The sequence below is a fragment of the Pyxicephalus adspersus genome, chromosome 1 (genome assembly GCF_032062135.1).
Source record: "Pyxicephalus adspersus chromosome 1, UCB_Pads_2.0, whole genome shotgun sequence".
Classification (NCBI taxonomy): Eukaryota; Metazoa; Chordata; class Amphibia; order Anura; family Pyxicephalidae; genus Pyxicephalus; species Pyxicephalus adspersus.
Window position 1 is genome coordinate 61,177,978 of NC_092858.1, and position 22,596 is coordinate 61,200,573.

At 36.1% G+C, this 22,596-nt stretch overlaps 1 protein-coding gene across 1 annotated transcript in view; it reads left to right on the forward strand.

The window, feature by feature from the left end:
* The window catches only part of NALCN (sodium leak channel, non-selective), a 217,002-nt gene that overhangs the window by 1,363 nt on the left and 193,043 nt on the right, over nucleotides 1-22,596 (forward strand). The window contains exon 2 of the mRNA XM_072400953.1: nucleotides 12,127-12,275. Coding sequence (XP_072257054.1) covers nucleotides 12,273-12,275 — 3 coding nt within the window. The 5' untranslated portion in view covers nucleotides 12,127-12,272. The remainder of the gene's footprint in view (nucleotides 1-12,126; nucleotides 12,276-22,596) is intronic.

Below are 22,596 nucleotides of genomic sequence, written 5' to 3' on the forward strand. Positions count from 1 at the left end.
AGCACACCCTGCCCACAGCAATTCCTGCCCACAGCACACCCTGCCCAGAGTACACAGCAGGCACTTGGGTATACTGAGGCCCTGATATACACACATACTGCTGGCATATATTGTGTACCAGCAAGCTTTCACACAAAAGTATTATATTTATTATTATTAATATTATTATTAATATTATTAAACAGGATTTTTTTAGCGCCAACATATTATGCAGCACTGTACATTAAATAAGGATTGTAAATGACAGGATGAAGGTGTATACAGGGTGACAACACTCCCAATCCAAACCCAAATTTTCTTGACTTTGACCCTGGGGATATCCCAATGTCTTTGTAACCACTCTTACTCCTCATACAAAACTATGGGCTAAGACATTGCATTCTTTATGAGATGAACCCAGTATTTTGCCTAGAAACACCTAGGCCTTTTACATAGGGCATTGTGGTCTTTTGTTGCTGTAACAAGTGCCCACCTCTAAATCGAGTGAGGAGCTTATCAGAAATGTGATCCCAAGGATCACCAAATGAAACACTTATTACTTTGTTTTGGGGGGACCTAAATGTAAAACTAAATATTGCAGTGAGGGTTTAAAAAGTATGCAAAGGGAATTTTCTTAGATTTTTTGGTAAAGTATGCAAACTTTAGACCCCTGTTTTCACCTTTTGGAGCGTAGTTCTTTACATTTCTTTCGGCCACATGTTGTCTACATGTTCTGTACATCATTGTTACTGATCGGTGTACTGAGAGGGACAATGGTGGACTCTGCCCATGCAGTACGTGATAGTATTGATGCTTGCAGTCTTTATCAGGGTTGTGTGATTGGCTAACAACTGCTGTTGCAGTTTGAGTTTAGGCTAGATCCAAATATTGCCAATGTTTGACCAAAACTCTCAAAAGCTTTCAATGTAGTCTTCCCTAAATTCCTCTAGTACATTAGTGATAGGGGAGGAGCAGGCAGGAAACTATGGAAATCCTATTTATTGCAGGATGTATCACATTGTATATGTGCCACATTGTATCACATTGTATATGTGCCCTCCCAGACTATAACCCTGGGCAATATTTCTGTGTGAACTGTTCTACTGCTGGACAGGGCTCTGCGCAAACACTGGGTGTTAGGCACAAATACTAATATAAATTATAAGTATAAGTATATGTTTTTTTTTTTTTTGCTGTTCTTGGCGCTGGAAATTGTGTTAGCACAGGGGTGTCAAACTCTGGTGGCCAAATCTGGCCCGCAACATCCTTTATTTTGGCCCCCCAAAGGAATCCTTAAAATGAATTGCAGCTGGCCCGCCGCTGCATTGAAATAGCGCCGCTACTACAATTCCCGGCATCACACACCTCTATAGACCAGCGGCCTATGCGTGGCCCTGCATTGGACTGTTTTATAGACACAGGGAATTTCAGTAGCGGTGCTATTTCTGTTTCAAGTTTGGCCTTCAACTTTGTCTAAGTTTTTAATTTTGGCCCCCTTTGTATTTGAGTTTAACACCCCTGTGTTAGGACTAGGTGGGTGAAAGAAAGATCACCGTGGAAATTGGGAGCCGTATTTTACTGGAGAAATGCAGGCTGTAAGCTTAGAATCCTCAGGTAAATACTAGATCTCCTAGATAGTTTGCCGTGAAAAATACTTCACATTTCTTGTATTTCTCAGAGGAGTGGCCATTGGGATAGGGACCGATCTGTTACCACACTCACTTTTACAATTGTGTAAACTCTTTGTAAACTCTTTGTATTGGAAAAGGTGTTTCCTGATTTGGTGTGTTGTAAAACAAAAATCTCACACTGTTCAATCTGCTTGTTTGTAAATTTGAAATAACAATGTTTGTACAGTTGTACAGTGAGAATTTTGTCTAGGTGGAACGCTATAATTAGAAAATTTTGTTACCATTCTGAACCCCTTCAGAAATTTGCATTACATCCTGCACATTCTTGTTTCATCAGTAAGAAAGTTTTTATGCTTGTATACAGAAGTTTTATCTAGGTGATGTATTGTAAAATTTCTGTCACCACTCAAGTGGTAGTTTTTGGAGAACGAAAGTTTATATAGTTGTACAGAAGGAGTTTTATCTAGGTGATGTTTCTTGAAAATTAATTGAATAAATAATAATGAAACCTTCAAAACATATTACATACCGATTTGTGTGTGCTCATATTTGCAGTATCAAATTTGAACAGTTCTAGATGGGGAGTTTTATCTAGGTAATATAATGTTAAAAGCTATTTTTGTTGCCAGTGTAAACTTCAAGAAAAAAAATGAATTACACTTTTTGTTTTTCCATTATTTCAGAAAAAAAGTTTCCATAGTTGCCAATTTTTTATCTAGTCAGTGTCTGATATTTATAATGCAGTGAATCTGACTTTCACCAAAACAAATCTGGTGGGGAATCAGTCACTGCCATGAAAAACACATGGACCTAGAAGATTCTTAACCAGAGAATGTTTGGTGAATACTCACTGATATATAAATAGACCCATAAGTTTGTATAGTTGTATAAATGGGAGTTTTACCTAGGTGACATGTTGTTCGAACTGTCTGTCACTTGTGAATTCCTCCAAAAATTTGCATTATTTTTTTGCAAGTTCCTATTTCAAGATTTGCAATAACACCAGTTTGTACAATTCTAAAAAGGCGACTGCTATTTCTAAATTGTGTTACTTATTTGTCATAGCTACTTTGTGCCACTATTACAAAAGAATAAAAAATAAGCACACAACTGTTGGAACCTATATTTAATTACCTATTGAACAATTAAGACTATGTGGGTAGAGTGAAAGGAAATGGGTGGTAGGGGATCAGTGGAATTGGCCCTCCAGTTAGCTCCATCACAACCAAGCTTTAGTAGTGCTTTACAGAGTGCAAGCTTGACTGATATTTCATAATCATGGTGATACCCATCCTGCAGCATGCTTCTGAGCCTTTGTCAATGATGGAACTAAATTAGGAGCATGTTTTTTGACCTCTAGGTGGCAGTGATACTGCTACCTCTCTCACTTCAGCATATCTGCATTTTTCAATCATTCTGATTACTAAATTACTGGTGCTGGGTTGCCCAGCAGTTTTAGGGTTTTACTTACCCTACTACTTCAAATCCACCACCATCTTGTTCTCCACCTGCCTACCACCACTCTAAATGAATAAAGTTAAATCCGAAAGATAAGGCTTTAATTTTTTAAAAAGCCCCCTGTCTTTGTAGTGAGACCTTAGTAATGTTTCTGGAAGACCTCTCTAAGGCCTCTGGATTGAGACATAACTAATTTAAATTAGTTTTATGAAGACTCTACCAAAGCTTTCTGCCTTTCATATGTGACCTAAATATCTTTTTAGAAATAGGATCCTAGGGGTCTTCAGCAAGCTATTGGGCCTCTAAACATGTGCCATGAGCTTTGCCTAATTTTTTTTTTTGTTGGAAAGACAGCTCTTATGGTGTGCTTTCCAAATGTGGTACCATGAGCCAATTAGAAAAAGATATACCCATGTACTGTACTGCATACACAAGGGTTGGCACTCATATTTTTAATTATTCAAAAAGTTGCTTGACCGGATGATGTACCCTGCGCATTGGTGAGATCGGCATCTTTTTCCCCTTAGTGGAATAAAAATGCCCCTTCTGCCAATGTCAGGCGTGGAAGGAGCAGCCAAGAGCCTCCCGAGATGTGTGACATAAGAATCCCGGAAGGCAAAGCTCATGCGCTCCCATTCAGTCTTGATTGCCGTGGCACAAAAAAAATTACATTTTTACTTCATATATAAGGATTGTCTACCCTTTTATGTTAAGTAGAAAAGTTGAGTCTAGGTCTGCTTTAAATGAATCCCATCTTGTCGGTCCAAACCCCATAAAGTGGTTCCTTCCCTACCACTATTTTCGTTTCCTCCTTTCATAAATAATACAACATTCCTGAGACATTTAGTGATCTCATTCCATTTTGAAACATTTGGCTCCTTAAGTGATCCCCTAACTCCCAAAACCACATCAAACCACTAGAAGTTTGTCCTTAATAATTTCACCTATCTTCTGGTTTAGGTAATGGCCTCAACCGGAACATCAGGACATGTATAGGCAAACAAATGGACCCAGTCCTGGTTTAAAATGACTTCTTTAGAAAATCAGCCCCAATATCTCCACTATAATAATACCCTTTACTCCTTTGTAGGCTGGAAAAATGGAAAACATCAGACTGAAGGCTATTGTACCTTGATGTGTTATAAGGATGATTTATTATTACAGTAGAGCAGAATATGTGCTTTTTGCAGAGCCTTGGATAAGTGCATAAACCTTTTGATAGGCTAACCCTAAGACTAAATCAGGCAGATGCATCCAAGAGATGTCTATTTTATGAACACTTATAGTCTGCAGTTACTGTAGAGGCATAGGCAAGATAAATGTAAACAATACAAAATTCCTATTCCTGGCATGACGCAGTAAAAACAGCCATGAAAGCACAGATAAAAAGTGGGAGGGGAACAAGTGTAGATCTTCAAAGTTGTTTGGAATCTCTTGATATCAGAAAACAGGAAATATGTTTTTTGCAGAATAATATTATTTTATTATTCTGGGTGGCTAATACCAGTAGTTTGCAAGAAACAAATCACAATTATTTTTTTTCATTGATAAAAGTTTATATTGTACTGAAAGATTTACCATTTTTCTCATTATTTTTTTTTTTTATTACAGCAGTTATGCACAAATAGAAACTTATATGTACTGTATTTGTTCAGCAACTTTTGTGATCCAGACTTGTCAGTACAAGTGTACATGATGCTGTATCCCTCACTTGCCCTCCTACCGTGCACTGCATTACAGGCAGATTTCCAATAGATGTTGTGTATTTGAAGTACGATGGTTGCATTCTAAAACATTTTTTAAATACTACTTGATTGCACTCACCATTTGATGTATATAGTACATCTTTCAAAGATATAGTACCGTACATACATCATTGATGAACTTTTCCAAGGTGGTCAATTAATACCACGCAGTTTATCATGGTAATCAATAGATAAAACAAGAATGAGTTTCTTTTAATAGAAAACTATGTTCTGTTTGTTTTCCATAGAAATGATTTGTAAGTCTCATGTTCACTATTTCTCTTTCAATACACCAGAAAATTTGCAGTGCTGAGCCCCTCCAGGTCAGTTTTCAGTGATGTGAAATATTGATAAATATCTAGATACACCCCTGATGTCTTCTTCCAGAAACCTATCATTCCCTGTGTACACAGTCACCTGGGTCCTGTCAGCGTAGGGGTATTTGGGGATTTTCTTGTTCTTCTCTAGAGTTGTATAGCTACTGTCTCTGCTTAGAGACAAATTATCTTCCAATTAGGGAAAGGGCAGGGCAGTGGGACGAAAGGTCCAATGTGCTGCTGCAGAGGAAGAAATAACATCAAAGGAATCCAAGCCTATCCTGTGAAAGAAAGATAATGATGGTGTTTTCTTGTCCTAGGGGAACATGGCACTGCTGGATGTTCTCCCAGGGCCAGCATAGATTTTTCAGAGACAGAGGGAGCGAGTGGTTACTGTATAATAAGTTTCCTTTTGAGATCAAGTACTGCTGAGCAAGTGAGAATACACTTAACTGCCAAGTTCTGAAAATGGGTTTTCCATATTGCTGTTAAAGTCTGTGAAAGCTGCCAAGTTATTGCTGCACATCCATGTTACAGTTAAGAGTACTTGTTTTACCCAGCTTGAAAATTAGTTTTTCTTGTCATGAGTTGCAGTAAAACATTTATTGCGTTCAGCGGAGTAAGTTCCCCCAATATCTTTCTGATGCACTGATCAAAGTAGAGAACCTGTGAGTACTGTGTTTGGGAACTTTACTGGCTGAAAGAATAAGGTGAACTGTTAAACAACTACATAGTGGTGGTCACAAACAAGAAAGGTTGATACATCTTCCTAACATGCGTTTGTTAGTTACAGACATCTGAATGGACTGGACACCTGGGAGAAGAGGTGAGTGATAATGCAAAGTGAGCCAGGAGATTGAGGAGTGAATACTGGTTTATTATGAAAATGGAATAGGTTTTCTGGAAGGTTGAAGATTAGGCAACCCCAATGCTTTCAAGAGTGCTGAATGTGAGCTTGGGCACACTGGGTCATGTAGCCCTGCAGACTTTTTTCCTATTTGTGTCCTATTGTCCCTAACTTCCGGCCATGGAGACTCAAGCCTAATACCCCTTTTAGACTGGCGTCATTGAAATACCTGTCCTTGTTGGAAGATTGTCTTCACTGCTTGTGCTGTTAAAAAAGTGTGGTATTTCCATCAATTTCTATTCCAGTGTAAGTGGTAACCAGGATAGATATAGTAGGAAAATCAACCCAGTGGGACTAAACGCAGCAGTAAAACATAACATGGGTTCTAATTTGTCCCAGCTCTGTACAAAATTAAATAAAAAAGTTTTGGTTATAAATACATTTAGGACAAAGTGACCCTGTTTATCAAAAACATTCTTCACTGAGTCATGCTCACTTTACAAGAAATCCAGCCTTTCATCTTTTGGATAGAAAACCTAGCCCTTGGAGGGCTCCCCATACTTTCTCATTACATTACGTGGATTTAGTATCCAAGAGTTAGGCCCAAGCACTGTCACATGATGGTGTGGAAATTGCCATTCCCTGTAGCTTCCATAACCATCAGGTATGGATTGCTGGTAATGTCAGTATAACTGGGGTGTGCAGGGCTTTGGAAACATGCTGTCACTTAGCCCTTAATAGGCAAAGTCATAGTTTTTCCTTACTGTATGATGCAACAACATTCCCTCCTCAGCGAGGTGACACCTACTCTGTAGCTGGCTCTTTGTGAGTTTACTTTAAGTTGTGTAAAAGAAAAAAAAATCACTTAGTATATTCCTTAACAATCTGTTATATAATTTAGAAAGGAGAACTTGTGTATGTAGATTTTGGTTACATGCAAACATTAGTTGGCTTCAACATAATATGTCCTGCTAGTTGCTGTTGTTGTTGCACTTCTGGGCTGACCATATTATGGCATATACAATAGGCTCCCTTAGCCAATAACTGAATATTAGCGGGTGGATCAATACTGTCTTAACCCAAGGAGATTTATTGTTCTTATTAATTTTCCTTTCTTGCAGTTTTGGAAATCCATTCAATCCCGATTTCATATTATAGCTTGTTTTTCTTAGAATTTCTAATAAAGCTCCTCTCTCAAAACGACTGCTGTGCAGTGCTGGCTAGTACTATTTTTTTGTTTATTAATCTTTTATCAACTTTTATAGCCAAGGCAACCCAACTAAGTTACCAGTGCTGACTTATAACCAGAACCTAGGTACAAAATAGCAGAACCTAACTATGGCAGTATGGAAGCATCTGTGAGCCACTAATTTTGCCCCTCAACATAGTAAAAGGTAAATTAAACTGGTTGTGGGACATGAATTTTACCTACATTCCAGCATGGAATGAAAGTGCACATGTGTCTAACTTGCAGCAAAAGTAGACTTGGGCACGTGCCTCCATGTAGAATGTATTTGCATTCAGATTGCAGTGACTATGAGTAGCAAATGTTTTAAAGGTGAATGTGTTGGTAAATATAGACAGCTTATCTGCTTTTTTAACCTGTATGTGATTAGAAGGCAAATGCATGTATAATCTGATATTCATGGCCTTAAAATTTACCAACATGTCTTGTGAAAACATAACACTTTAATCCTATTTTTAACTGTATCTGCAATTTTAAGGCTCATCAGTGTTATATTAATTGCTAATGTCGATTCCCTAGGAAGTGAGACAGTTCAAGAATATCAAGTAGGTGGGCATAGAAAATTATTTAGATTCAGATTCTTCTTAAGTGATACACATAACTAGTTTTTCCATGGATAATATAAGTGTAAATATGAAATGATATTTTTTTCATTATAGTTGTTTCTACAACTGTCAGGTTGAAAATAACATACTCTGGGTTATTAGCCTATGATTTGTCATTACTAGTGTGATGATCTTTGACAGCAAAAGGGTAGGGAAAAGTATACGAATCCAGTCCAAACAGGTCTAATGAAAAACTTTCCAATATAAAGGTCAAAACAAACCCATGTGAACCCAATGCTCCAGCCATTTATCTGAGAGGAGAACTCAAACCATTTGGGATCAAAGTAAAGTTTATAATCCAGTGATTCCAAGAAATGTTTCCATGCAAACCAGGTGTCATAAAAATAAATGTGCACTCCTGAAAGGTCTCCAAAACTCTGAGCTGGTGGAAGAGAGTGGAGAAAATGTGATAATTGAAGGGATCTCCGAAGGTCCAGTGTTAAAGGACTATTGCCAGAGATAAGATCGGATCTCTGATCAACAAAAACAAAGGGTTCTCAAAAGTCAGGTACATTGGTAAGGGACTGGGAGAGATAGAAGTGCCAATAAAGTACCTACTAATAGGATGTCAGGCAAGATCCTTATCCTTAAATTTCAACAGCCAAGGTAGAGTAAACAATACAATATGGCTGAATGATTGTTCAACAGACATCCATTGCTTGTAATTTGAGTATCTCCACCAATCCACCAACCTCAAAAGGTGAAATGCGACATAGTGGAGATAGAAATCAAGAACCTCCAGTTCCCCTGAGAGCTTAGAATAGAACTATAGTTTACAATTCAAACAGGGGCGATTGCCATACCAGATAATATCAAAAAGGATGGAGCTGGAGAGAATTGAAGAAGGGGCATTATATACGAGTTGGAAAAGATTTAAATAAGTATACATTTCACACATTTTATAAAGATGTGTTAATGAACAATAGGAACAATTTACCATAATTCAGTTCACCTTGTGTTTGATGTAATCAAGAGTGATGGTAGAAAATTTCCAGTGTTTTACAGTGGTGATGTGGGTGGCTAAAAATATACAAAATAAGGCATTCAATACAAAATTGTGCATTAGGTTGGATCTTTTTTCTTATCTGTACAAGTTCTATATTTTATTTTCATTTTTTTCTTTTTGAAATCTTTCTAGACCAGAACCTCAAATCATTTACTCAACATGCTCCATAGAATTGCATGCTCAATGCGAAATAGTGCCTCAGTGCAATAAAACATGTCCACCCATGTACAGACTGTGTTTGGCCTAACTTTCCATCACACAATGATGGATCACACATTAGCGTCACAACGCATGCACAGGTCATAGCCCAATCCCCCTTATCATTACTTCTTCATGTATTACACAAAGAGTTTAGACTGTTATCTCGTTATACCCTGCATGTATTTGACTGTGGTTCATTTATATTTCTGCTTCTTTGGGCTTGCTTTGGAGCTCTACATTTGGAAATGTGGTCAGATGTGTAATGGGGATAATTAAATTGATAATTTAATACAGATTGGGGGAGATTGCAGTGGATGGTTCAAGTTGCAGTATTTAAGCTCCTAAATAGATATAATATATTACATTTTTCATATTTGTTGAAGTCCCTTTAAATAGCAAACCTATTTCTATATCCAACTATATACAGATAGATATTTGTGTGTTATAAAACTAAAGGACTTTTAATTGTGTACATTAAAGCATATGGTGGGTGACCGTTCATGCATCTGTACAAATCATAGAAAAATAGATTTTTGAATATTATACCATACAGCCTAATAAGAAATGCTAAATGTGCTAAAAACAGGTATTCTAGACATCTTTGGTCACAGCTTTCAGAAAATCACTTGAGAAGTTACAGGGCAGAAGAACCTTCACCAACTCTGATGCAGTAGATCAAGGTTGTCAAACTCTGGCCTGGCACGTCCTTTTTTTGGCCTGGCACGTCCTGCAATCCGTAGTAACTACAGACACCATCACCATCACTTGCGTGTATAGACCAGCGGCCTATGCGTGGCTCTGCATTTTATAGACGCAAGTGAATAGTAGTAGCGGCATCACTCGAGTCTATTGAACAGCAGCCTATGCGTGGATTCGCAGGGTTTATACTAAAAGATAAACTCAATAATTAGGAGTTATCAGGATTATTATCAGGAATTATCGTAGAGCTATTGCTATATTATTGTTTTACTGTGCCAGAGAATGCAATGTAAAACCAAATGAATGCAACAATTAATTTAGTTTCACATTGCATTCTCTGGCAAAGTAAAACAATTAATCTCAATAAAAAGAAACAAGAACACATGAGAAGAGCATGCAGTAATATGCAGTTTTTCATTGACAAAAATGGTTGTTAAATTTTGTAAGCCTGTGCAAAAAGTTACCATTGTAATGTAACTCAGAAGGCTACAAATAGAGAAAGAGGCATAAGATTTTTTCTTAAATAAAAAATTCTTAGGCCTCTTTCTCTAATACAGGCTTGTTCCAGATTGAATGTGAAGAAAAACCTATATATATGAAAATGTTTTATATCTAATGAGAAGGAAAAACTTCCTCAATTCTTTCAATAAATTTAAAGTTTTACCCGCGCTTGGTCTACGTTTTTAACTTTGTCCCTCTGTGTATTTGAGCTTGACACCCCTGCAGTAAAACTGTGGTAAAACCATAAAGATACTAAGTGTTTCATGTTGGTTAGAGTAAAATGTGTCACATAAGTTTCTGCATATTATGCTTGTCTCACAGTTTCTAAGTATTTGGATTTTAGAGCAGTGTGTGGGCTTTCCATTCTTCTACTGCATTAAACCTGATCGAAAATGTACTTCAGTTGCTTTCCCAAACCAGCCATAAATGTATTATGCTTCCCAGGACTTCAAACCAAAATGAATTTTTTTAGTGATCAGTTTTGATTTTATTTTGCACATTTTATTAGAGGTATTGTATTTGTTCAAACTCAGTTTATAATGGCAATGTTTTGCCACCTAAAAGTTGAGCTAAAAGTTAAGAGTATGAATGGACCAGACTTTCCAAACCTTTGCTAATCACACATATTATCTAAGCCATGGAAATTTGATTTGTGCATTTGCCAAGTGACACTGTAATTGCTACCCTAGGAGCATTAGTGGAGGCATTTCAGTGTAATTGCATATTTTAACCAATAACAACATGCTAACCCAAAGAATACAGTCTTATGGTGCTTAACAGCTTGATAAACAGCTGTGATTGTAAATAGCACTGGGGTTGTGGTGACACCATAAATGACATATTCAAATAGCTATTGATTGGTGGATGACAGGGAATGATTTATATAGTCTTTCAGAAGCTATCAATTGATTAAGATGCAAAGTAAAATAATAATATTAATAATAATTTGTACCATTGTGTTCTTTGTATAAAAAGAGCAGCTATACATATATACCTATGTTTAAAAAAAGTTAATTCAGACAAGTAAAATACCTAATAATGAAGCTAGCCATATGCTTCTCTCTTTCCTGATGACTGTACTGACCTGAGTGTCAAAAACGATAAATTGATGTAGGGGAGGAGAAACATAGGATTTGTTTTTTTAAACAGTTTATGCTGTTCACTTAGCAAAGACCAGCTTTTAGTAAAAAATCACTTTTGCACAAAAAAATAAAAAACATACAGCCCAAGTAGAAGTAAATTTAACAAAATATGATTTTTCCCTGCATAAAAGTAGATAGTTTTAAATAGTCAGCAGAGCCTTACTTTTTTACTAAGCTAAGGTAAAAATAATTACATTTTCTATGTCAACAGTCTATCATTGTTTGGTAAATAAACCCAATACACTGAAGCTGAGGTTTTCAGCTTTAGTCAGGGGCATATCCTGTATTACAGAATGCCTGTAATAGAAATATTTCTACAATAAAATAGAAATAAATGTTTCAAATGATTGTATATTTAAGACATTACATTTGCAATGAGTTTCTGAACGTGGGGGTCAAGACAGGTATTGACAGATTATTTTACTTAATCACAATTACAGAACCAGCTTTAGGATTTCCTAACTATAATCTTGGATGAATAGAAATAGTGATAAGCCATGTTTAGAAATGCTGAAGGCAAGGATGCAACATTTAAAATCATTTAGTGTTTGTAATGTCACCTGTTATGCCTGTCGGATTCCTAGGTGTTTGCCATCTCACCATATATATATGTTGGGAGCGGAAAGTGGGTTGTTGTGATTGATGTTGTTGTGTATCTGGTAATTGTGTTATCTGGGGTGGTGGGCTAACAAGTTATGGGAGGTCAGCAGCACTCTGTGAACATTGCCCACTCCCTACCTTCATGTCAGCTGCAGAACATGGAACTGGGCTGGCTGCTGCTTCTGTAATCTTACGGCCACTGCAAGGCTTCGCAGGAAGAAACCAGACAAAAGCAGACGGACTTGCATACAAAAAGAGGAAAAGCTAGAGAAGAACAACAGAAAAACAAAGAGGCATGGTATGTGCTGATGTTTTTGTATGTGAAGTGCCTTTAAATTGATATTTTTTTCTATATAAATGCTTTAACAGTGTTAAATATTCATTTCTATTATGGCTGTATCTGTTCCATATTTAACAATCTTATTTAACAGGTATCAATGTTGTTGAAATGTCAGTATTGATTAGGTAATTGCCATATTTGTTTTTGTACCTTTTCATCACAAAAAAACAGGTCAGTAATTTACATTGCGAAGATTATTTTCCTAGCTATAGGTCTCAATATACTCAGCGGGCATACCACTTGATCTACAGACAATACTTTTTAGCCACCCCTTAAGCTAAACTCCAGCATCTAGCCCACTTAGTACACTTAGCTCCCCCTTTTCATTCCCATAAATACACTGTTCTTCCAAATAAAAGTCTTACTTTTTAAGTTTTTTTGTTTTCATCACCATGTCCTTAAGATAACTGCATTCTGCCTGAGCCCCTAGGGAGAATCATTACCTAAGTGCACATCACATCATTTATGATGCAAATCAATGGCAAATGTTAGAGTATATGATATTTAAAAACATTTTTCATGTAATTGAATTGTATACTTACATTTCATTTGAAGACAATGTGTTACTATGAGGGATAGCACTCTACAACTGAAAGCAACTATGTCTATGGGTGGGTCATGGGAGGGTGGTGCTCAGTTTTTTCCACCCACGGAAGAAATCATGACATAAACTCATTACCACTACCTTCTACAAGTACCATAGCTACAGCAGAAAATATTAAAAAAACAACACTTCCTTTCTGATTGGAGTTTAGCTTGTGGACTTACAAGAGAAGAATTTCTTGTCCTCATTGGCTATTTCTTAAGAAAAGTAATCTACAGCAACTAATATGTAACATTTGTGTGCTGGCCTAACTTATAAAGCGTACTAGTTGTTAGACATAATAGTGTATGCAGAGTATCTGGTACACGTTGTATGTACCTATTAGATATTTCTGCATGGTCAAGATAAGATTAAATTTACTATTGTAAAAATATCCTTATGAACCCAAACTTTCCAAATATGTTCATAAATGATTTTAAATGTCATGAAATTGTCATCTTTTGTAAGTCACAGTTTATTCAATTTTAAAGTTTTTTTGAAAAAAGTGTCATAGGTAAAGTATTTAAACCTCTAGAGTAATACTATCTTGAAACATGGGTAGCTAAATTTAGGTTATCTAATAATCTTAAATTTGACTTTGACCTGCCATGCTATGTTGAGCGATTTTCTAGCGATCCTTATAAATGAATTCTGATTATTGAAAGCAAAAACAGTTTGCTTAAAGGTGGTTTGCTAAAGAAATCCCATCGAGTTTGTAAAGGGAAAAAGCACTTCATTTACACTCCCTCTTGGGGATTTTGCTAAATTTGTAGTGTGTCCTTCCAGTGTCTACCAAGAACTGCAGTAAAAAGTCTTTGACTGATTGATCCTGGAAGACCACAGACACTCTATATGTAGTCTACTATGCAGACACTATAAATGTAGTCTACTATGTAGTCTACTATTCCAGCATACTTCACAAGAAATGGAAATGCACCAGCTATAGCATGAGATAGGCCCATAAAGCAGTGGCTGTCACATACTACATGTGTTTGTTTGATTCTCTTCCCACAATTTAAACAAATCTCAAATAATTTCTAGTCGTAGTGTTATGGAGTAAGTGGAGGATTTTGAACCATCCTGATTTTTTCAAAAATGTAATGTGAATCCATAAACTACATCTGGTCATGTGTACAAAGGAAAATAAATCAGTGATTTTTTATTTTTTATTAAACAACACTGTAAAGAAAATAAATCTTGTGTTAGAGCTGTAGAATCAGATTTGGGGCCACACAAAGTGCTTCTTAGATATAAGCAGTATCACCAATACTTTGAAACTTTATGCACAGTACAGAGGTCTTTTGAGGAAATCTGTTATGATATTATTATGACATTGCTTATCTCCTGAAAATGTAGTAGTCTTACTGCTTTGCTATTGTTCTTGCTTCCGTTGAGTCACTAGACTTGCACAGAAAAAGTTCACTGCAAGTGAAGTCAGACTAAAGTCAAATCTCCCAAACTAAATGCAGCCACAGGATGAGCATAACAGCTAACATTTTTAAAAGATGTTTAGCAAGGCCGGTATTATTTTTTTTCTTAAAGGAATGCTCTCATTTAGAACCCCTAATGTTCAGTGTACCATCATAAGGAAATTATAGATGTTAATGTACTTATTTGTGCCCACAGATAATATTTAAACAATTCAGATTCAAGCACTTTGGGAATCAATTAATAAAACAAAAAAAAAAACATTCAAAATTCAATCAGAATCTATATTACTGAAGCTATGACATTTAAAGTTAGATTCTAATTGATAGTGTTTACTACCATTTGAATTCATGAATGCTTCTTCAGATTTTGCTTATTTGCCCATGATTTTTAAATCCCAAATCCAGAAAATAAAAATATGCACGATCTTTTGTTGGCACCATTTATTTGTATCCAAAAAAATAGTGATTCTGTGTAACTCAAAGAACATTGAGGAGCCTATTATATTTATAGATTAACAAACAAGTAAGTGATAACTGTAATAGCTAACCAAAACAGAAATCATTACATGCTTCCAAGCCTCAAAAATAATCTGTCAATTGAAGAGGCCCTTTTTGAAACATGAAAGCTTGTAATAAAGTCCTATATAGAGATAAAATAAGACATTTGTTAAAAAATATAGCATAGGTTAACTTGTATGGTACTGGTAACATTTTCAGCATTCATTCTTCATTTTAATTTATATGTAACTGCCTATTTCCCACTTTTTTGTTTTGGGCTCTGCTATTTCAAAAACACTGGATGTTTTGGTAGTTAAAGGCAAACAAAAGAAAATACTAAAATAAAAATGCTATAGTAAACCAAGAGAATGTTGACTCAGGTTCTTTTAATTAGACTTTTGTATAAGAGTTAAGACACAAAGGTCCATAAATAAAAGTTAAAGATAATAAAATATAAAAGCAATGTAAAGTGTATTTCCTAAATCCTGTGTTTTGTTTTGTTACCCATTTCCTTTTTTGTCCTTTATTATACTGTGAATTCACACTCAGAATTCCAGGGAAGTATTACATTTAGTTGGTAGCTGTAAAAAAGTTACTTTACTTTATCATTTCTGTGTGTAAGAGGAAGAGCAGGAGGGTGTCTCAGCATCACCAGCAGGTGCATTCCAGGGCCAGAAGATTACAGAAAAAAGGGAGTAGGGTAAATGAATGCAGTTCAGCAATGTCTGGGTAAAAAAACTACACTACTCGGCAGGTAGGCTCAATCATTAGATTTTCATGATATAACATTACCCTTATTATTAAATGGGTGTTTTTGATCCAAATGGATCACCTCAAACCACAAGGTGAAATATAAATGTATTTTAAAATGCCAGAACAATTATAATTACTTAAAAACGCTAATATCGGCTTGTAAAGCCAGAATAGTACGCTGCAATCAAAAGATATACCAGTCCAAATAATAGTAGAGGAGCCACACTGGTTGGCAATTGGTTGTTTATTTTGTGGAGTGTTATGTGGAACAGTATACACTTTTAAAACTACAGTATTAAAGGCCAATTACAGAGTGTATTTTAAAAATTAAGGCTAAATAATGTGTATGACTAAGCATCACGTGACCACCCTGGGAAAAGGATGAATACTTTTGGAGGGGCATTATTGTTTCCTCTATGTAGGGCATCATGCAAAGGAAAATTATTATATATAATACAGAGTTAGGCACATGGCGTCATAAGCTTTAAAGAGTAAAATGGCCACATGTAAAGTGCTGTGTACCATGTTAGTGCTATATGAAAAATAATAATAGTTTAATGAAAAATAATAATAGTTTACAGGAAAAGATAAAATCTAACTAATAGTAAGGAATGGTGGTCAGATGAAGCAAATATTTAAATACAAGGAGCAGCAAATAAGGTGCATTTACGATGCAAAGGGCAATATATTTGCAAGATTTGGAGCATTCATTTTCAGGGTTCAGGTATAGGGTGAATTCTGGATACCTGGGTTGCACCTCAGTGTTTTGAGAGCTCTGGTATGGAAAGTTGCAAATCTTTCTACTTGGTTACATGGTATATAGTCTGCACTGTCCCTATTACTGATTTTGGACATAAGATGTCACTGCTTTCATAAACATTTGGATTGAATAGACTAGTTAGGATATAAACCATGTTAAAGGTTACAAAGGTGTTCATGCTAATTGTAAGGTGTAATGTTACATGATTGTAAATAAAAAAGTTAAAATGGGCAGAAGCTTTTGAGAGACTTGTTCTAAAATAGGATGATTGAAATTAAGAGAAATATGCATGAATGTTAGATTCAGAATGAAGTCTTCAAGGTTTTTTGTATTTATAGTGTTACATAATTACAGTAGTCTTAGAATGCTTTAATTTTGTGGCCGCTGAAAGATAGTTTTTTGCTGTGTTGGATTTTCACAACACAGTGCTTTACAATTTCACAGTGTACACGTGAAAATGGGCTCCAAATGTTTTTAGCTTCACAGCCTTTTATGTCCCTGCCTTTTAAAATGATACCTTAAAAATGATATCATAAGTTTTTTCCTAATAATCAAAAAAAAAACTAAAGTAAAAGTTGTTTTCTGCTCTCTGATAAAAGCAATGTAAAGATTAAAATGCTTAAAATATATTTGATTAATGACCTAATTAACTTGTTTTGGGTGTATTTATTTTTCTTCTCTGGTATACATACTCCTTGAAAACAGAACAGCAATGCTGACTAGTGTCCTATCTCCCTATAATATTGAATAAATGCGTGAACTTGTTCTAAAACCTTTATCAGTAAGTGGTACTGGCGTTCACATATTTATCACAATATTATTTTTTATTTTGATAATGGCCTATGCTTCTTTTTCTACCTAAATGAAAAACCTTATTACATTATATAATGGAAAATTTGCACACTTTCTTTTGTTTTAGCTATTATCTCTTATTCCAAATTAATCATGTATATGGGTTACCTAATGTCTGTCTCACCATATATCTAACTAGTGTTGGTCGAATAGCTGAGTGTTCAATTTCTCAGCTATTCCATTGAATAGCCCGATATTTTTTGGGTACGCTGAATTCGAACACTATAAAAATCTAAAGGGGAGGGTGGGGAATTTGGTTTTTTTTTGGGACTGTGTAGAACTGCAAGAGCAATCAGGTCTTATTGCTCTTGCAGCCCTAGCATAACTGTAGTATGTGTTCTTGGATAGAGATCTACAGTTATACTAGGGCTGCATCCCTTAGGTAAACTCTTGGATAGAGTTTACCTAAGGGTTGCTGTGTGATAATTTTATAAATTACTGAATAAATGTACTATTTGAAACACAAGTCTCATATAGTAAATCAAAGTTTCTTCACCTGCCCTGGCTGAGTCAAACCCTCCTTTTTTCGTATCTTACACAATCCACTTCCATGACACTACAGCTCACAGTGCTGTCAATGACAAGCTAGAGGTTTGAGAATCAGCAGTAACAATGCTCACAGCCATGACTAGGGCCCTGCAATCTAACCCAACTTTTCCATTAAAAATAGACAACACCATTTGTTGGATTAAATTGGCCATAGCAGCTAATTTTATTAACCATTGTATATATTAACATACTTTTTATATATACATCAACATATGTACAACATCAAACAAAATTTTCAATGACAGCCTTCTATTCCACCAGCCATTGTTTTTCTTTCTAGGTCCATTAAACAATTCCTCCCATCCTAATCCTTTCACCAAATACCTCACTAACCAGGCCCCCAGCCGCTATCACACCGCCTCGGGGACAATTAGCGGATAAGCCCTTTTAACACCTAGCCCCCACAACAACCAAGTGTCCTACAGGACCACCATTAAGGAAAAAGAGCCCATACCCTGATAGGCCCTACCCCCTTGTTCCTTTTCTTCCCGAACCCTAACCCATTCATGGACCTAGTAAAAAACTTCCCCGCTGCTATGACAAATACCCAAACCTCTAAAAAACAGAGAGGGAGGGTGGGAGTTGCTTGTTCCCCTTGTGCACCTTTTTATATCTTGCCCACTACTCCTCCCTGCACCAATAACCCCCCAATCGCAAAAGGTTATTCTTTCTTATTCTTTTTTTTTTTTTACATTATTTTTTAAATTTATAGCAACTTTCCCGTTCTCTCTTTTTTTTTTTTTTTTTTTTTAAACTCAACCACTGCTTTTCCTGCCTTCCCTTCTTACCCTGTCATGCGGCCCTTCGCTTAAATAGCTACAGGCAAACTTACCCTCTGCATTATTTTTCCTCCCAGTGTAGTGTAAACAGGAATGGGAGCTGCACTTCTCATTCTGAATTTAGAAAGCAGTGCAGAATCAAATCATTACAGATATTGGGTAGATTTCACTGACAGAAAACTGTAAATTATACTGATAATTAAGGTGTTAGTTCTACTTTAAAATTAACCTATAGTCTTGCCATGTAGGTTAGGAAAGGCACTGTGATGCAAACTCCCATATTAGGCTTGTCAATGTACTCCTGTACAGATTCACAAAGACTGGCAGTACTTTTAACCTTAGTGTTCATAAACATTGAAGTCCAGTCTGGGACATCCCCTCTCCAATGTGTTTTACCCTATTATGAGATTACTCCTCTTATCCTAATATGTCCATGCATACATATAGCTCCTGCTCCCTCAAAGTTACATAGATAAGATCAGAATAACTTTTCTTTTTTCACACAAGATTGATCATGTCTAGTGTCAGGTCTAATCACCTTTTTGTCCATTCCTTCATAAATTTTAATACTCATGCAATCTTGGCATGTGTAAAATTTTGGCCTCAAACTTTAAACGCTCTAAAGAGGATGACCACAATTACCACAAGCAAATCCCTTTCCTTAAATGGTGCTATTCTCTGTTTATGGCAATCATCAAAAGATTTTTCAGACTTTCATTACAATGCTGCAATGCTTCCTAGGTATTAGTTACTGAATAATGCATCATCCATGTGGAGTTAAGTACAGACTTCTAATACCAAGTTGTAACAGAATGATGTCTGGTTGTTAGTATGAAGGACTTGTCTCAAAGAAGAAAGCAGGTAAAAGAACACATAGAAAAAGTTTTATTGTACCAAGACAAGTTTTTATTGTTCTTGTTCCTAATGAATAGTCTGCGTTTCAGAGCAGCTTTGAGGATGCTGGTGGCTATATTGATACACTGATATTAACAAATTTATCTTTCACTGTTGCAGTTTTCAAAACTTTACACTTGTGAAATTTCTATATTTATTGCAAATTTTCCCCACTTTTAAGCGGTTTGCTCATTGGTATGATCTGGAATTGAAGAACAACTCTTCATTTAGGTGGTCAAAATAAATGCCTACCCATTTACCCCTTCATCCTATTATACCAACTGCTGTCAATAATATCAGCTTCCTGCTGGTCTTAGCTGGATAATAGCAGTCCCCCTGATATACACTGGCCACTTACCTCCATTTGCTGTGGTGCTCATGTTGATGTCACAGCTGGAGATATTCAGGAACCATTAGGCAAGAGTTCACTCCACTCAACAATTTGTGTAATGATAGCTGGACCCTGGAATACCTTGCTTTCCAGTGCTCAGCATCTGTTGCCACTCCATATGGTGATGCTACAGCTGAAAGCACCCTGCACAATGGTTCTTCGCACTGCAGGGGCCTATTTACAGCAACCAACTGTTTCACACCACTAATTTCCCAAGATGTGGCATGGGAAATGTAGAGGTCTTAAATCCTTCCCATTACATTCCAGTTTTTTTGTTGTCCTGAAAAACACAATGACAGCTGGCACCAAGGTGAAATACCACCCTTAGATTGGTGATTAATGAGACTTTCTTCCTTTAGCACATTGGTTGTCAGTGGAGATACCCCCATTATTGTTTTTAATGGTTAGGTAAAGGAAGGGTTGGGTTTAGTTTATCTTCCCGGTAACAGACATTTTTTATTAGATTAGGTAAAACTGTTGTGGAATGTGATGGACTTTGTTTTGGGAGGTAAATCTTTTTTTCAGTGCTGTTCTGTTACTTTTCCACAGTTTACAGTTAGTAGACTGTGATCAAGCAAGCATAACCAAATCATTCAACTTTCTGCAGACTCTATGGTTGATAACCACTGCACTTGAGGTCTAGGAAGTGTCTCAGGCGGCCATTGGACACTAAAGGAGCAGCAACATACTGAAGATGTAATTCCTGTTTTCTCCTCTCATGTAATCAAATTTACAGTGTTAGTCCAACATCACTGTGCAAAGATTATGGTTTGCTTTTAGACCAAAATTACCATACCACAGTTTGGTTTGCATAGGTGAATGATGAAAAAAGTCAGTTTTTCCTTGCATAGGTGTTAAATTACAATTTTCCTAATCGTTTGTGTAGTAATATAGTTGGGCTTTTGTTTGTCTTTGCCATAGCCCTGTCCTAAACACAATATGTTATGTATTTAGCACACAAGTCTTTCAGAAAAACAAATAAGACAATGAAGCTATATCTTAAAATAGTGAAAATGTCAAAGTTTACCTGTGAAAAAAGACTTTTCGTACTGTCTACACTGCCAGAACATCAGTCTATTCCATAGCAATCTGCTATTCAAAATTCATATTTCCTAGAAAAGAAAAGATATTCTGTGTTCCCCATCCCACACACACTAGTTCCTTCTGCTGATCCCCATTATACCTCTGTATCTGGTAAAGTTCAGAATTATGAACCAGTGGGAGTTGCAGGGGTACCAGATGAACTACACTACCAGAAGTGTGGTTTTTTTTTACAGACTTTAGCAGAAAAAAATCTACTGAATAGTAGATTCTAAGTGGTCAAAATTCTAAAATAAGTACTAAGAGTACTTACATATTTTACTTTAGTCTTCTAGGTAAAATACTTACTGTCTTACGTGATCTTTTTACAATAGTAATCTTTACTATCTGGTACAATACTACATCATTGCATTGAGACTGCTTATTTTCTACCTTGCCAAGCTAAGAATGTAGGACAGACCTGCTTCTCCTACTAGTTGAGCCTGTCCCTTTATAATAATATAGCAGTTTTATTACAGTTGTCCTTTCATTATTATAGTCCTTGCCCCCCCCCCCCCAAATGCAACCTGCCTAAATAACTAACTTTCCACCACCCCATTGTAGCAATTGTACTGTATGGATCTGTGTAGCCTTTGCAAAAATGCTAGTTATCAGATCCTTTATTTGCTGTACAAGTTTCCCATGGCCAAATTAATTTCACTGTACAAACCTTCCCAATGTTACCCAGTCTTTGGAAAATGTTCTGTACTGGGCCCTCCTCTTACTGCACATGTGCACCATGGTTCCATTCATTCCTATGGCTGAACCATTCTCAAATGGCCTTCCATCCTTCAAGTGGCTGCCCTTGGGCCATCTAGGAACGTTCTTGTGGCAAAAGCTGTGTGGCTCTGAACAGGGTCTTTAGTGAACATTTCTAGAAGAAGGAGGTCAATTTCTGTTGGCATTTTTTTTATGTTATTCATTCTAAATGGCCATTCAAGGAGGCAATTTTTAGACAGGTAATGTGTATTGTGTAGGATGTTGTTTTTAAAAGTCAAATTGTTCTATAGGTACTTCTCAGTTTAATTAAAAAGTATTTAGTTATGTTAGTATGCCCCCTCGTTACACAGTTGTATTATGTAGCTCTTAGCGTTAGCTCTCCTATTTTGAATAAAATGTTATCCACATTTTATTAAATTTAAAAAATATTATATAACATGTTTCTTACATTGTAGTCAATTTAGATTTCGGTACTACATTTTTGGCTTTTGGTATCTGTTGGCAAATAAAAATGGATTGTAGAAAAAAGAGTGTAATCTTTATGTGTTAGTACTATATTTATGTAGAAAGTGTGCTAATTACTTACTAATGAAAGAATTACAAGATACTCAATAAGGTTTACAATAAGATAAAAAGAGAACTTGTCCTGAATTAGATTAGATATTTGACCTGGTTAAGTTTAAAATTTCCTTTAGTCTTATAGTAATGTTGCAACCCATAGGATGAACCACAGGAACATGCAGTAAAACAGGCTCTGGGGATGCAGGTGTGTTGGCTGCTGTATCAGTTTAATAGAAGGCAGAATTTAATCACTAGCCTAACTGAATCATTACCCTACAGATACGCTATTATTCATCTTGTAGTTCTTTAGGTAGCAGAAAAACAGTGAGAAAAGGCAAAAAGCAGCAGTAAAAGAATGTAAAATGTTTGGAAAAAAATGTCTGACTTTCAAAACATTAACAAATATGACTTTGACTAATTTTTAAAGCT